At 42.5% G+C, this 14,511-nt stretch overlaps 1 protein-coding gene across 11 annotated transcripts in view; it reads left to right on the top strand.

Moving 5' to 3' along the window:
* The window catches only part of KIF21A (kinesin family member 21A), a 173,747-nt gene that overhangs the window by 146,846 nt on the left and 12,390 nt on the right, over positions 1-14,511 (top strand). For all 11 annotated transcript variants that reach the window (XM_073328412.2, XM_073328411.2, XM_073328416.2 and 8 more), the window contains 4 exons: positions 1,453-1,589; positions 9,909-10,089; positions 11,603-11,767; positions 13,319-13,436. In XM_073328412.2, the coding sequence (XP_073184513.1) occupies positions 1,453-1,589; positions 9,909-10,089; positions 11,603-11,767; positions 13,319-13,436 (601 nt within the window). The remainder of the gene's footprint in view (positions 1-1,452; positions 1,590-9,908; positions 10,090-11,602; positions 11,768-13,318; positions 13,437-14,511) is intronic.

Genomic DNA, 14,511 nt, shown 5'->3' with positions numbered 1-14,511 from the left:
TATAAAGAGGACAGTGATGAATTGTTCTCCATGTCCACTAAAGGTAGATCTAGAAGTAATGGCCTTACTCTGCAGCAAGGGAGATTTGGGTTAGATCTTTGGAAAAACTTTGATTATGAAGGTAGTAAAGGTCTGGAATAAGCTTCCAAGGGAGGCTGTGGAATCCCCACCATTGAACGCTTTAAAAAACAGGTTGGACAAACGTGTCGGGGATTGTTGGTCCTGCCACAGCACAAGGGGCTGGACTTGATGACTTCTCTATGATTCTATAATATCTGGTTTCTATGATTCTATAATATCTGACTCAGAGAACATTCTATGAAATTATAATTCTGCAAATTTAATACAGATAAAGGGAAATACCTTTTTAAATAATGTGTCACAGGGGATGACTGAGGCAAGTATATTAGTAAAATATTAGACATGAATAAGAATTTATATGAATAAAAATAGCCTCTGCAGTAACATGACAGGATAACATTACAAAGGCTGCAAGACATAAACTACCCACCATCTGGGATCAGTAAGAAGTTGCTCCCCGTGGCAGACCACTGCTTAATGAAGAGCATTGTGGAATTATATACCTTCCTCTAAAACATCTGACGTGGGATATGGGACAAAGTCGGATGATGGTTTTATTACAATGTGGCAATTCATATTTCCCAGGGTGGTGCGTTTAATCCCTAAAAATGGTAGTATGATCTGATACTGTGTGGACAGACCCTAGCACTGTCACAGAGCCCTGTTGAAGTTACTGGGTTCCACAAGGACATGCAGTTGCAGGACCAAGGGTTTAGGCAGCTAATAATGATCATTTAATGATAAAATATTTGAGGCCAGATTCTCAGGCTGGATTATAACCTCTTTGTGCCATTCAGGTAATCTAGATACACATGCGCAGCAGAAAATACTCTGGTGTAGGGGAACTCTCTGGTGAGGAATCTGTGCCACAACCCAGTTTCTCTTTCCTAGCATGGTGGAACTCTGTTATGCGATCCCTCCAATCACATCGGGTGCACTAAGGACCCTGCCTCAGTGGCACATATTCAGGCAGCCTAAATGCAGCTCTAAATCTTGCTGGGGGGACCCTGAGAATCAGAGAGCTGTAACTGGCTCTCTTCTTCCCCAGCCACTCTCTCTCCTATGCTGGAGTATCAGATGTCATATCTTTTGAATTAGATACGGCTTCATTTAATTGATTGCACAACGCTAACACTTGATAAAGCCGAATAATAAAAATAAATGCAGAATTTATAGAAGACAAATTCAATTGTCCTATGTCAAATATGTAAGTGAATGATATTAACATATTTCCCTACATGCCTGCAACTTCATTTTTATATGTAAGGCTATAGGAAATAATGCAGGAAAAATAAATACTGGATCACAGAGAGCTGTGGAAAAAAGTGATTTACATTGCCATATCTAACCCGTATTTCCTTTTTTTTCTAGGGGCATAATCAACCCATTCCCTGCTTCAAAATGCATCAGATCTTCACCACTTCAGTGTATCCATATAGCCGAAGGACATACCAAGGCTGTGCTTTGTGTTGATTCTACTGATGATCTTCTGTTCACTGGATCTAAAGGTTGGGGCGGCTTCATGTATTTGTTGCCTAGTGAAACTGCTTTGAAAAAAACAATATATTTTGACATTCCTTATCGGTTGCCAGTGACAGAAATGCAAGGTTTTAGGGTAGAATGCTGTGAAAGATCCATTTTTAGAGCATAATAAGCTTGATTTGATTAACTAATGTTTGTTCCTCATGTATACCATCTGTGAGTTCCTTTTAATTGGAAAATTAACTTCTGAAATAACATCTTAAAAAACATCTGTTCTTCTGAATTCCAGTCTTAGGCTCTGGCCACCAGACCATTTTCCCCTCCCAGTAAACTTCCCCAGTCTGGAAAAATACTGTGCAGATCAGCTCCCTATTGGTTTCATAATCTGGCTGAGGTATTTTGGATCATTCCTTTAACTCTTAAAATGCAATTGTGAGGTTAAAAATAATATGTTTTAAAATAATTTTTCTCTGTTACAATTAACCCCATGTTATTAAAATAAATAATTTTTAATATCTAACTTACTCTTCACTTTTGCATTTCTCTCAGCCTGAACATTGAAAACATAGTAATCAATTTTACTGCTCAGTTTCACTTTCAACTTCTCATGCACTAGCTCGCTGCTGCAACATTTGGGTTTGAAACATAGAAGGAATATTTTTGTTTTTAAAATGCATTCTATTAAAGAAAAAAAAACCTAGAAACATTTCTATTGGTGTTAGATTTTGAAAATATTATTTAAAGGGGTGGGGGGTGGGAAACTAACTGTACTTTGAGTCAAGTTTGACCTGATTCGCTTCCTTTAATAATGCTACAGTTTATATGTCCTATAGATTTTATAGGAACTTTTCTTTTAAACTCCTCCTACAAGATGCATAGGCCCCAGAATCTACAAGGCAATCCAGCTGCTATAGCCAAGAGAAAATATATGCACTATTGCAAGAATGGAATTTGCATAAGAGTCTGCCCAGCAACGAACTTGGAAGTATATGTCCACTTGGTGGTCTTCATACTCCTGTAAAGAAATAGATTAAAGTTATCCATTGACTACAGTAACATACCAGAAAAACTAGGGCCCTGACACTGCAAATAGTTTATACATGTAAGCAGTTGTATTAATTTCAGCTAGGGTACACAAGTGCTTAGACTTAACCATGTGCAGAAACATTTGCAGTATTGAAGCCTACAAGTGACCCTCCATCCTAATTGTTTGATTTTGGTTGCAGATACACAAATGAATTTAGAAAAAGACATTTCTTTCCCATTTACTCTATATTCATTCTTTCTGGAGCGCTTCCTGAATATCTTTGTGAGGTAGCTAGTAAAAAGCTCTGCAGCTGTAATATCCATGCAGCCAAAGATGTAGGATAGGCATTTCAAGGCCTCTAACAGGCATGCAGAATGACATGTATGGACCTCTGCTTCCACTCAGAACTTCATTGACAGCCCACGTGGTTCTCCTTCTAGGATGGGGCCAAGTGAATTGGAGTAGCTGCAGGGCATGAGGTATAGCTTAGTGGTAGGAAAAAAACCCTTCTTCATTAAGTAATAAATACCAAGATTTCAGTGCCTCCCCTGTTTATCCTTACATTCATTTCTAGAAAACACTGTCTAAGTATGGGTCTCTCTGTAGATGATATTCGAGTAATCTGGTGCAACCTATTCTGATTATTTCTGTTGGTGGCACATAGTATCACTGACTGTTCTTACCAGTATTGAGTTATATCCTGGATGGCTGAAAAGCTAGTAGAAGTCAAATGCTGCCAACATTTTCTAATTTTATTTTGTTTATTATTTTTCCTGTTTACATTTGTGGGAAATTATATAATTGTTCATGTTCTTGTTAAAAATGTAATATTTTTATAAGTTTACAGGGGATGTGCTCTGCTAATTTTTGCATGTGCATAAGTGATGGCAGGAAGAAATGTGTACCTTCTGTCTGCTGCCTTTTGTTGTATTTGCGGATATTTTCACTATGATGATACGATTAAAAATGTTTTTGCTCAGTTGAATTGCAGTGAGATTTCAATTTTAGTAGTTATGTGACAAAAGGTATTTTAAATTAGTGTTTTACATTCAGATTTGTGGTCTTTAAAAAGTTTTCAATGCATCCTAAATTTTTGGAACTAAGAAGCACAGTGGCAGGTGGGGTAAATATTTGCTTTTCTTGCAACTTGCTAGTTTCCAAAGTATTTGTTTAAGAAAGGTAAATATTAGTGGGGGGAAACCTGATAAAGCTGCAAAATGGCATAGAGTTTTATTTACTTAATATGTGTTTGAAACTCTTTGGAAATTGCAGTTAATGTAGAAGGCAGTGGCCTACTTAGGGTATGTCTACACTACGAAATTAGGTCGATCTTATCAAAGTCGATTTTTAGAAATCGATTTTATACAGTCGATTGCGTATGTCCACACTAAACTCATTAAGTCGGCGGAGTGCATCCTCACTACCGTGGCTAGCGTCGACTTTCAGAGCGTTGCACTGTGAGTAGCTATTCCACAGTTCCCACAGTCTCTGCTGCCCATTGGAATTCTGGGTTGACCTCCCAATGCCTGATGGGACAAAAACATTGTCACAGATGGTCTTGGGTACATGTTGTCAGTCGCCCCTCCGTCCGTGAAAGCAACGGCAGACAATCGTTTCATGCCTTTTTTCCGCACAAACGCCATACTGCTGTCAGCAGACGGTGCAGTAGGACTGCTAACAGTCATCGTCATCCACCGCTTCCACTGTAACTCTGCTCTCCTGGTGCTATGATTCCACCTCACAGGCCCTCTTGTCGTTCTGTATAAATATCTATTCTCGTGGCATCCGTCATCATCCACCGCTTCGCTGCAATTCTGCTCGCCTGCAGACGCCATACCACAGCAAGCATGGAACCCGCTCAACTCCCCGCTGCTGTTGTGAGCATTGCAAACACCTCACGCATTATCCTGCAGTATGTGCAGAACCTGCAATAGCAGATGAGGAGGCGACGACAGTGCGATCACGATAGTGATGAGGAAATGGACACAGACTTCTCTCAAGTCATGGGCCCTGGCAATTTGGACATCATGGTGGTAATGAGGCAGGTTCCTGCCATGGAACACTGATTCTGGGCCCAGGAAACAAGCACAGACTGGTGGGAGCACATAGAGTTGCAGGTCTGGGATGATTCCCAGTGGCTGCGAAACTTTCGCATGTGTAAGGGCACTTTCATGGAACTTTGTGACTTGCTTTCCCCTGCCCTGAAGCGTAAGAATACCAAGATGAGAGCAGCCCTCACAGTTGAGAAGCGAGTGGCGATAGCCCTCTGGAAGCTTGCAATGCCAGACAGCTACCGGTCAGTTGGGAATCAATTTGGAGTGCGCAAATCTACTGTGGGGGCTGCTGTGATCCAAGTAGCCAACGCAATCACTGAGCTGCTGCTATCAAGGGTAGTGACTCTGGGAAATGTGCAGGTCATAGTGGATGGCTTTGTTGCAATGGGGTTCCCTGACTGCGGTGGGGCCATAGACGGAACACATATCCCTATCTTGGGACCAGACCACCTTGGCAGCCAGTACGTAAACCGCAAGGGGTACTTTTCAATGGTGCTGCAAGCACTGGTGGATAACAAGGGATGTTTCACCGACATCAATATGGGATGGTCGGGAAAGGTGCATGACGCTCGCATCTTCAGGAACTCTGATCTGTTTGAACAGCTGCAGGAAGGAACTTGCATCCCAGACCAGAAAATTACCGATGGGGATGTTGAAATGCCGATAGTTATTCTTGGCGACCCAGCCTACCCCTTAATGCCATGGCTCATGAAGCCATACACAGGCACCCTGGACAGTAGTCAGGAGCAGTTCAACTATAGGTTGAGCAAGTGCAGAATGGTGGTAGAATGTGCCTTTGGACATTTAAAAGCTCGCTGGCGCAGTTTACTGACTAGGTTAGACCTCAGCGAAACCAATATTCCCATTGTTATTGCTGCTTGCTGTGTGCTCCACAATATCTGTGAGAGTAAGGGGGAGACATTTGTGGTAGGGTGGGAGGTTGAGGCAAATCGCCTGGCGGTCGATTACGCGCAGCTAGACCCCAGGGTGATTAGAAGAGCAAAGCTGGGGGCCCTGCACATCAGAGAAGCTTTGAAAACCAGTTTCATGACTGGTCAGGCTACGGTGCGACAGTTCTGTTTGTTTCTCCTTGATGAAAACCCGCCCCCGTAAGTCAATCAACCTCCCCCTTTGATCACCGCTTTCAGAGGCAATAAAGTCATTATTGTTTCCAAATCATGCATTCTTTATTAATTCATCACACAAATAGGGGGAAAACTCTCAAGGTAGCCTGGGAGGGGTGGATGAGTAGGGAAGCCCGGGAGGGAAGGGATGAGGGGAGGTGGGAAGGACAAGGCCACAGTACAGTTCAAAACGTATTGAATGCCAGCCTTCTGTTGCATGGGCAATCCTCTGGGGTGCAGTGGCTGGGTGCCCGTAGCCTCCCCCGCATTCTTGGGCATTTGGATGAGGAGGATATGGAACTTGGGGAGGAGGGCAGGCGGTTATACAAGGGCTGCAGCGGCAGTCTGTGCTCCTGCTGCCTTTTCTGCAGCTCCACCAGACAACTGAGCATGTCCGTGTGCTCCCCCATTAGACTCAGCATTGCATCCTGCCTCCTTTCATCACACTCCTGCCTCCTTTCATTGTGCACCTCCCTCCTCTCATTGTGTTCATTTAACACTTTCCTGGACTCTGCCATTGTTTGCCTCCACGCATTCTGCTGAGCTTTTTCAGTGTGGGAGGATGGCATGAGCTCTGAGAACATTTCATTGCGAGTGCGGTTTTTTTCGCCTTCTAATCTGCACTAGCCTCTGGGACGGAGATGATAGGGGGAGCGTAGAAACATTTGCAGCTGCGGGAGGAAAATAAAGGGAGAGTAGTATTTTAAAAGATACGTTTTAGAGAACAAAGGAAAGACTATTTCACGCTGAATCAAGCGATTCACATTACATAGCACACATGTGCTTTTGGTACAGTCGCATTTTGCCTCTTATATTGAGTGCCTGCCGGTTTGGTATGAGACATCACACACGCTCAGCTGGGCAGCAGAATTCGGCTTGCAGGCAGCCCTGGTAAGGCAAAGGGTTTTGGCTTCTTCAACCTTCATAACATCCAGTGCACCGCTACAGACTAGGGACTGAACGGCTAGGCAGCAGTTCTGCAGAAAAGGACCTAGGAGTTACAGTGGACGAGAAGCTGGATATGAGTCAACAGTGTGCCCTTGTTGCCAAGAAGGTCAATGGCATTTTGGGATGTATAAGTAGGGGCATTGCCAGCAGATTGAGGGACGTGATCGTTCCCCTCTATTCGACACTGGTGAGGCCTCATCTGGAGTACTGTGTCCAGTTTTGGCTCCCACACTACAAGAAGGATGTGGAAAAACTGGAAAGAGTCCAGCGGAGGGCAACAAAAATGATTAGGGGACTGGAACACATGAGTTATGAGGAGAAGCTGAGGGAACTGGGGATGTTTAGTCTACGGAAGAGAAGAATGAGGGGGGATTTGATAGCTGCTTTCAGCTACCTGAAAGGGGGTTCCAAAGAGGATGGCTCTAGACTGTTCTCAGTGGTAGCAGATGACAGAACAAGGAGTAATGGTCTCAAGTTGCAGTGGAGGAGATTTAGGTTGGATATTAGGAAAAAACTTTTTCACTAGGAGGGTGGTGAAACACTTTACCTAGGGAGGTGGTGGAATCTCCTTCCTTAGAAGTTTTTAAGGTCAGGCTTGACAAAGCTTTGGCTGGGATGATTTAATTGGGGATCGGTCCTGCTTTGAGCAGGGGGTTGGACTAGATTCTGAGGTCCCTTCCAACCCTGATATTCTATGTGGGAACAGTGCAAACAGCAGTGCCCTCCTTTCCCATACCAAGCAAAGCCCGTTGGGTTGGCCATTTAAAAGGAGGGGCTGTGGTTTTAGGGTGAATGTGCAGCAGAACCCAACCCCCCCCCAATTCTCTGGGATGATCACTTCACACACCCCACCACCATCACCGCATGGCTAGTATCAGGGAAGATCCCTCAAAGCCAAATGCTAACAGCTCAGCATGAACGGGCCTCCCCCCACCATGTGGCTAACAGTGGGGATGATTTCTTTTCAGCCAAAGGAAAACAGCCCAGCAGGAACAGGCACCTCTGAATTTCCTCTTAAACAAATTTCCCGTATTTCAACCAGGTGACCATGAATGATATCGCTCTCCTGAGGCTAACACAGACAGTACCTCCAGGAGAGCTTCATGGAGATGTCCCTGGGGGATTTCTGCTCCATCCCGAAACACGTTAACAGACTTTTCAAGTAGCTATACTTGCCGCAAATGCATCCCAAGTCTTCAGGGCAAATTAATCTTTAAACACGCTTGCTTTTAAACCCTGTATTATATTTACAAAGGTACACTCACCAGAGGTGCCTTCTCCAGCTTCATGGTCCGGGAGCCGCCCTGGGAGAGTTGGGAGTGATGATCCAGGGTGATGATCAGTTCCTGGCTGCCGGGGAGAAGGGATTCTCTGCTTGCCTGCTGTGCGCTATCCTCAACCTCCTCATCCACAAAATCCTCATCCCTGTTGCGTGAGAGTCCCCCCTTACAGGTGTCCATGGACAGTGGTGGGAAACTGGTAGGGGTTCCCCCTAGAATTGCATGCAGCTCATCATAGAAGTGGCATGTATGGGGCTCTGACCCGGAGGGATCATTTGCATCCTTTGTTTTTTGGTAGGCTTGCCTCAGCTCCTTAACTTTCACGTGGCACTGCTGTGTGTCCCTGTTGTAGCCTCTGTCCATCATGCCCTTGGAGATTTTGGCAAAAATATATGTGTTTCGTCTTTTGGAACGGAGTTCTGCCTGCACGGATTCTTCTCCCCATACAGCGATCAGATCCAGTGCCTCCTGTTCGGTCCATGCTGGAGCTCTTTTGCAATTCTGGGACTCCATGGTCACCTGTGCTGATCAGATCGCCACACTGGCCAAACAGGAAATGAAATTCAAAAGTTCCTGGGGCTTTTCCTGTCTATCTGGCCAGTGCATCTGAGTTGAGAGTGCTGTCCAGAGTGGTCACAATGGAGCACTCTGGGATAGCTCCTGGAGGCCAATACCGTTGAATTGCGTCCACGCTACCCCAAATTCGACCCAGTGAGGTTGATTTTAGCACTACTCCCCTTGCCGGGGAGGAGTACAGAAATAGATTTTAGGAGCCCTTTAAATCGACAAAACAGACTTGGTCATGTGGACGGGTGCAGGGTTAAATCGACCTAATGCTGCTAAATTCGACCTAAATTCGTAGTGTAGACCAGGGCTTAGAGTAGGTTATGTCAGTGTTCCAGAAGCTGCACTGGCTGCTAATTTCATCTGAGAGTTCAGATGTAGGTTTTGGTTTTGGCCTTTAAAGCTGGGGTTTTCAGAGCATCTGACGAGAGTCTAGGTCTATCCACACTTCTTGTGCTCATATAATTACATCATTAGGGGTATGATTTTGTTTTTGGTTTGTTTTTTTTTACTAATAGTTATGCTGCCACAACCCCTAGTGTGGATGCAGTTTTATTGGTAAAAATGTGCTTATACTGGTATATCTTATTCCCCTTCCCAAACAGAATTAATCTATGCTGGTATAACCGCATCCACCTTAGAGGGCTGTACCATTTTAACTATACCAGAGCAGATAAAACAGTATATCTTTGGTGTGTGGACAAGACCTTAGGTACTTAAATCTCATTGAAACTGGAACTGTGCATCATACCAACTTAGACTGAGATTTTCAGAGGTGCCTGAAGCCCTGAATAGTTTGGGACCTGACTTCCAGAAAGAATGCCTTTCTCGTCACATGTTAACTTGTCAGTCAAGGTCATCTGTGGTGCTCAGGCTTTCAGCCCCCTGCTGCAGTGTGTTCTTAGTGAGGTGTCCCTGTGATCTTCCATAGCCCAAATTTTGGTGAGGTGTCCCTGTGATCTTCCATAGCCCAAATTTTGGTGAGGTGTCCCTGTGATCTTCCATAGTCCAAATTTTGTGATCGTCAGGATATTCTTTAACTTCCACCTGTCTTCTCACATTTTCCCTGTGGAGGGACTGGCCAGGGACTGATTGCAAGGCTATTGTACATTGGGGTGTGAAATGCTCTTGGGAGCTGGTATGTTACGAAGGAACATACTTTATTATAAACTGGGTGTCGTTTTGCTGCAGCATGGAGATGTCCACATGTGGTTGTTAGGATATATTGAATTCCATCATTTATGATGAACCTAAAATGCTGGAGGGTGTGGTATATAAACATAAATATAGATTTTTTTTTAATACGGAGAAAAATATACACATTTTCTCTTCTGTGTGTCTTTTTTAGATCGCACTTGTAAAGTATGGAATCTGGTAACTGGACAAGAGATTATGTCTCTAGGAAGTCATCCTAACAATGTTGTATCTGTAAAATATTGCAACTATACTAGCCTGGTCTTCACAATTTCAACATCTTATATTAAGGTGTGGGACATCCGTGATTCTGCCAAGTGTATTCGGACATTAACGTAAGTGACTTAAATCTCAAATGCAAAGAGCTGAATAATTCTTAATTTTAAATAAAATTGCATTAGTCTTAATAAGAGAAAGTGTAAAGATCATATTTTAAGTACAGAATATTATGGGACCGCAAAGAAACAAAATATAAGGGCTCAAACTCCCTGAACAGACTCCCATTGACTTTAAACTTGGACTTTTAGGGGTAGACCCACAGTCTCTAGGGAAAAGGAAAGTATTGTGAAGTTTTTCTTTTTCTATGTTCCACTGAGAAAAAACAGCTTTGCCTTTAACTTTAGGTTTTTTTCAGCTCTGAGATGGCATTTTGGTCTTGGTTGAGTGAGTTGAGTCTTTACACGATAGTTCTATTCAGTTTTAAAGATATGGGAGGGCTTTTTTTATGGGGATACTTAGAACCCTAACCAAACATGAATCTTTCTCTACCTTATCTTTCAATACAAGAGTTTAAGGTGAGTACCTGTATTCAGGCTAGTTTGAAAACACTGTTATTCAAAAGCCAGAGCTAATATTTGAAGGGAACCTCTTTTCTGAGTGAATTTAAAAATACCAGGATCTCACTTGAGATTGCATCTTAGTGCTGGCTAGTGGGGATGTGGAAATAGAGGTGGGATATGTGTTGCAGGAACTAGAAAGGAGATTGTATGAGTTCAGGGGAGAGAGCAAGGGGAAGGGTTTGGGAGAGAAGTTGGAGTGGCTGGGTTGATTGTGGGAGTAGCAGAGGAGGCAGCTACCAAGAACTGCAGCTGCCTTGAAGTTGATATCAGCTCTGCCAGCTTTGATCTGAGGCCTCTCTTATAGTATCACTAAAGGGTTAAGGTAATGAGGACACAACCCCTTTTGTTGCTGTTGTCTATATGTACAGTTATATGTGTTATCACTTTATCCACCATTCCACTGCAACCACCTGTAACGTGCAACACAGCAGTCATTTTGTATCAGCATAAATACACAACAGTTTTTAGGAAGAGAAATTAATTTATCCAATTAAAACAACAGAAACGTAGTGAGCGGAATGTAGTTACCTAAGCTGCAATTTGGCCAGAATATCAAGGTTAACATCTCCACTCTTGCAAAAATATGCCACTCAGTTTACCAGGAAGTTGGCATTTCCGATTGCACCATGACCCTACTGTTGTGCTGGGGATGAATCAACAGGCAGACAATCAGCATGTGTTAGAGAGAAGAATGCTGCCTCCTGAATAATCAGCACCTGGGTTTTTTCCTGAAAGTCTCCCATCCAAGTACTTACCAGGCTGACCTGCCTAGTTTGAGATCCCAGTCACAGGTCAATGTAGTACAAGTGCTTGTTGGTGCCAGCCTCTTTATGGATGCAGACTCAGTAAATATTTATTATAATATGTGGAAACGTCAATTTTCTTAAATCCAGGTATAGAGGGTAGTTTTTTGTGGATTTGCCTATATTATTCAGTGCTTATTTTTAAACAAAATGTAAGGTATATTTGAGAAGAGAGAAAGTAACTGTCTCTTTTTGGTAATATTCAGGTCTTCAGGCCAGGTGATGTCTGGTGATGGTTGTTCTGGAAGCACTAACAGAACAGTAACTATTCCTGCTGGAGAAAACCAGATCAACCAAATTGCACTAAATCCAACTGGCACTTTCCTCTATGCAGCTTCTGGAAATGCAGTAAGGATGTGGGACCTTAAAAGGTACATAACTAAGGCAAAAGATAATATTCTCTTGATATTTACCAGAATATATTACAAAGATAGCACCAGGATGCTTCGTGTTCATGAGGCAATATCAATGTCTTGGGCTGAACAAGCTCGTAGGTCGTAATCCAAGGGATTAATTTGTCCACACTATGGTTATTACTGACCCAATACAAGACACTCTGAAGTGATTGCCTAATCACTATTAGGCTGAGTCTTTGAATTAAACATTGACTTTTTAAATTAGTGGAAAAGAATAAAAACGGAGTTGAAAGCTGAATTTTAAATGAAAAGCATACAGCCTTGTTCCTTGCATACAGCCTTGTTTCTTAACTCCCCAGTCATTTCCCCTGCTTTCCTTCATTCCTTCTCTCCTTTCCCTGCTCCCCATCCCTGCCTTCCCAACAGGTCAGCAAACTAAAATGTGCATGATAGAGGGGGGAAAACTATAGAAGCAAATCAAATGGGGCTGTGAGATTGTGGAAATGGGTTTAAAAACCTTTTGACTCATTTTCTGCATTCCTTTCATCTCTCCTCCCTACTACCCCCAGGTCAGCAAAGCCTTCCCCTCAGAATAATGGTCATTGTGTTTGCACTGAGATAATCCCAGCCCCACACAACCCCAGTTCAGTTCTGAAACACAGCTCAGAACAAACACACATAGGTTGATACGACCAACCCTTACTGCCCCAATCCTGCCATGAGTTATGTGTAGGTAGCGCCTTCTTTAAGTGAATGGTGCCCTCTGAGGAGCTCATTGTAGGATCAGAACTATAGCAGGCACTTCGGCTGGTAGTGAGAATCTGGAGCATCAGGCCTATATGTAGCAGCTACAGTGGGAAGAAGAGTCATTTTCTGTTCAGTCAAAATGAGTCGGGAGGCAAGCAGTTTGAAAATGGCACAAGTGAAAATACAGATTAGAGTAGCCCATCAGGGTACGGAGACTTGCATATTTAAGATAGTTACTGAAAAATGATTTTGCTAATGCCTGCATTCAGACTAGTAGTGGCTGTCACCTAATGAGAGCAGCTGGATTTACATAATATATGGTAATTGAAAATAACCAGACAGTGGTTATGCAAATCAGAATACAGACACCCAGAAATAGTCAAAAAGCAAAGACTAGCTAAAGTGGAGATAATTGCCTGTAGTTAGAATCATCTGACTTAAAAATAGATTTTTCAAACAAGCTAAGCATGTATTTATTTACATTTACCATGATTGGGTATGCTTATTGGGTGAATTTCCATGTGTGGTGGGGGTGAGAAGGTGGAGAAGACATCTGGAAACCTTGTGAAGAAAAGAGCAAAAACGCAGAAAATCCATTTGTCCAGAAACTGTCTGTGCTATAAAACTGTACAAATAGATCATATTTTTCAGCATATCCAATGGAAGTAATAAACCCCCAAATCCCCACAGGGTCACACACTTTTGAAAATGGAGCTGCATACTCTCTGCATCCAAGTTTAAAGCTGGTTAAAAATTAAGAATATTCTTCATCACATTACCCCCACCTCACATTCACTCCTTTTCTTCTTCTTCTTAAAGATTCCAGTCTACAGGAAAGTTAACTGGTCACCTAGGTCCTGTCATGTGCCTTACTGTAGACCGCATTTCCAATGGACAAGATCTTATCATCACTGGCTCAAAGGATCACTATATAAAGGTAATACATCTTAGTATTAACATTTTCTCCTTTACTGTATTTTCACTTGACCAGCAGGGGCAGGGTTTATGATTAGTGTTACTTTCATTTTCTACCTTCCTCTCCCAACATCCCAAAAAATGGCAGCCCAGATGGAAAATCGTATATCATGTAATGCATATTAATATGTTTATTAATAATACCAATTTTATAGCACTTTATAGCACTAACGATGGCCCCATCTCAAAAAGTATAAAGCAGAAACAATTTGATGAAGGGCAACAGCAATTTTTAGACTCAGGGAAAGACTTTCTTATCAAGAGAAATTAAAATATTAGGGCAATATCAAAGGTGAGAAGATGAATAAGTAGTGACATAATAGATATAGACAAAATATTGAACTGTGTACAGAGGTTAAATCATAGAATCATAGAATATCAGGGTTGGAAGGGACCTCAGGAGGTCATCTAGTCCAACCCTCTGCTCAAAGCAGGACCAATCCCCAACTAAATCATCCCAGCCAGGGTTTTGTCAAGCCTGACCTTAAAAACTTCAAAGGAAGGAGATCCCACCACCTCCTTCAAATAACAGACCATTCAAGAACTCTCTTCCTGATGCACTGAATGATGCAGGGATCCTGAGGAGAAAATAGCATGTGATCATGTAATTAAATACTGTACATTATGCATACCCAGACAGAGGCAGAATTAAGGTTATGCAGGCAACGTTAATTCTAGTATTTTCTAAATTTTGAGTGCCTGACTTGGCCACCCAAATAGTTTCCTTTTAATGTCATTGCATTTGTATTGTAATATGTTGTCAGATTAAGCTGGAAAAAGGCCAGCAGGTAAATCCCATTTAATTTAGTGGGAAAGATTGTTATTCTCTTAAAGGGAGATTCTAAAATATGGATGTAAACTTAATTTATTTCAGTAGCTTGATGTGTATTAAAATATTAAGAACAGAATATACCACTGAAGTGAATGGTTTCAGAGTAACAGCCGTGTTAGTCTGTATTCACAAAAAGAAAAGGAGGACTTGTGGCACCTTAGAGCCTAACCAATTTATTTGAGCATAAGCTTTCGTGAGCTACAGC

The sequence above is a fragment of the Lepidochelys kempii genome, chromosome 1 (genome assembly GCF_965140285.1).
Source record: "Lepidochelys kempii isolate rLepKem1 chromosome 1, rLepKem1.hap1, whole genome shotgun sequence".
Taxonomy (NCBI): Eukaryota; Metazoa; Chordata; order Testudines; family Cheloniidae; genus Lepidochelys; species Lepidochelys kempii.
The sequence above is the reverse complement of the archived record's forward strand: the minus strand, read 5'-3'. Positions and strand labels throughout refer to the sequence as shown.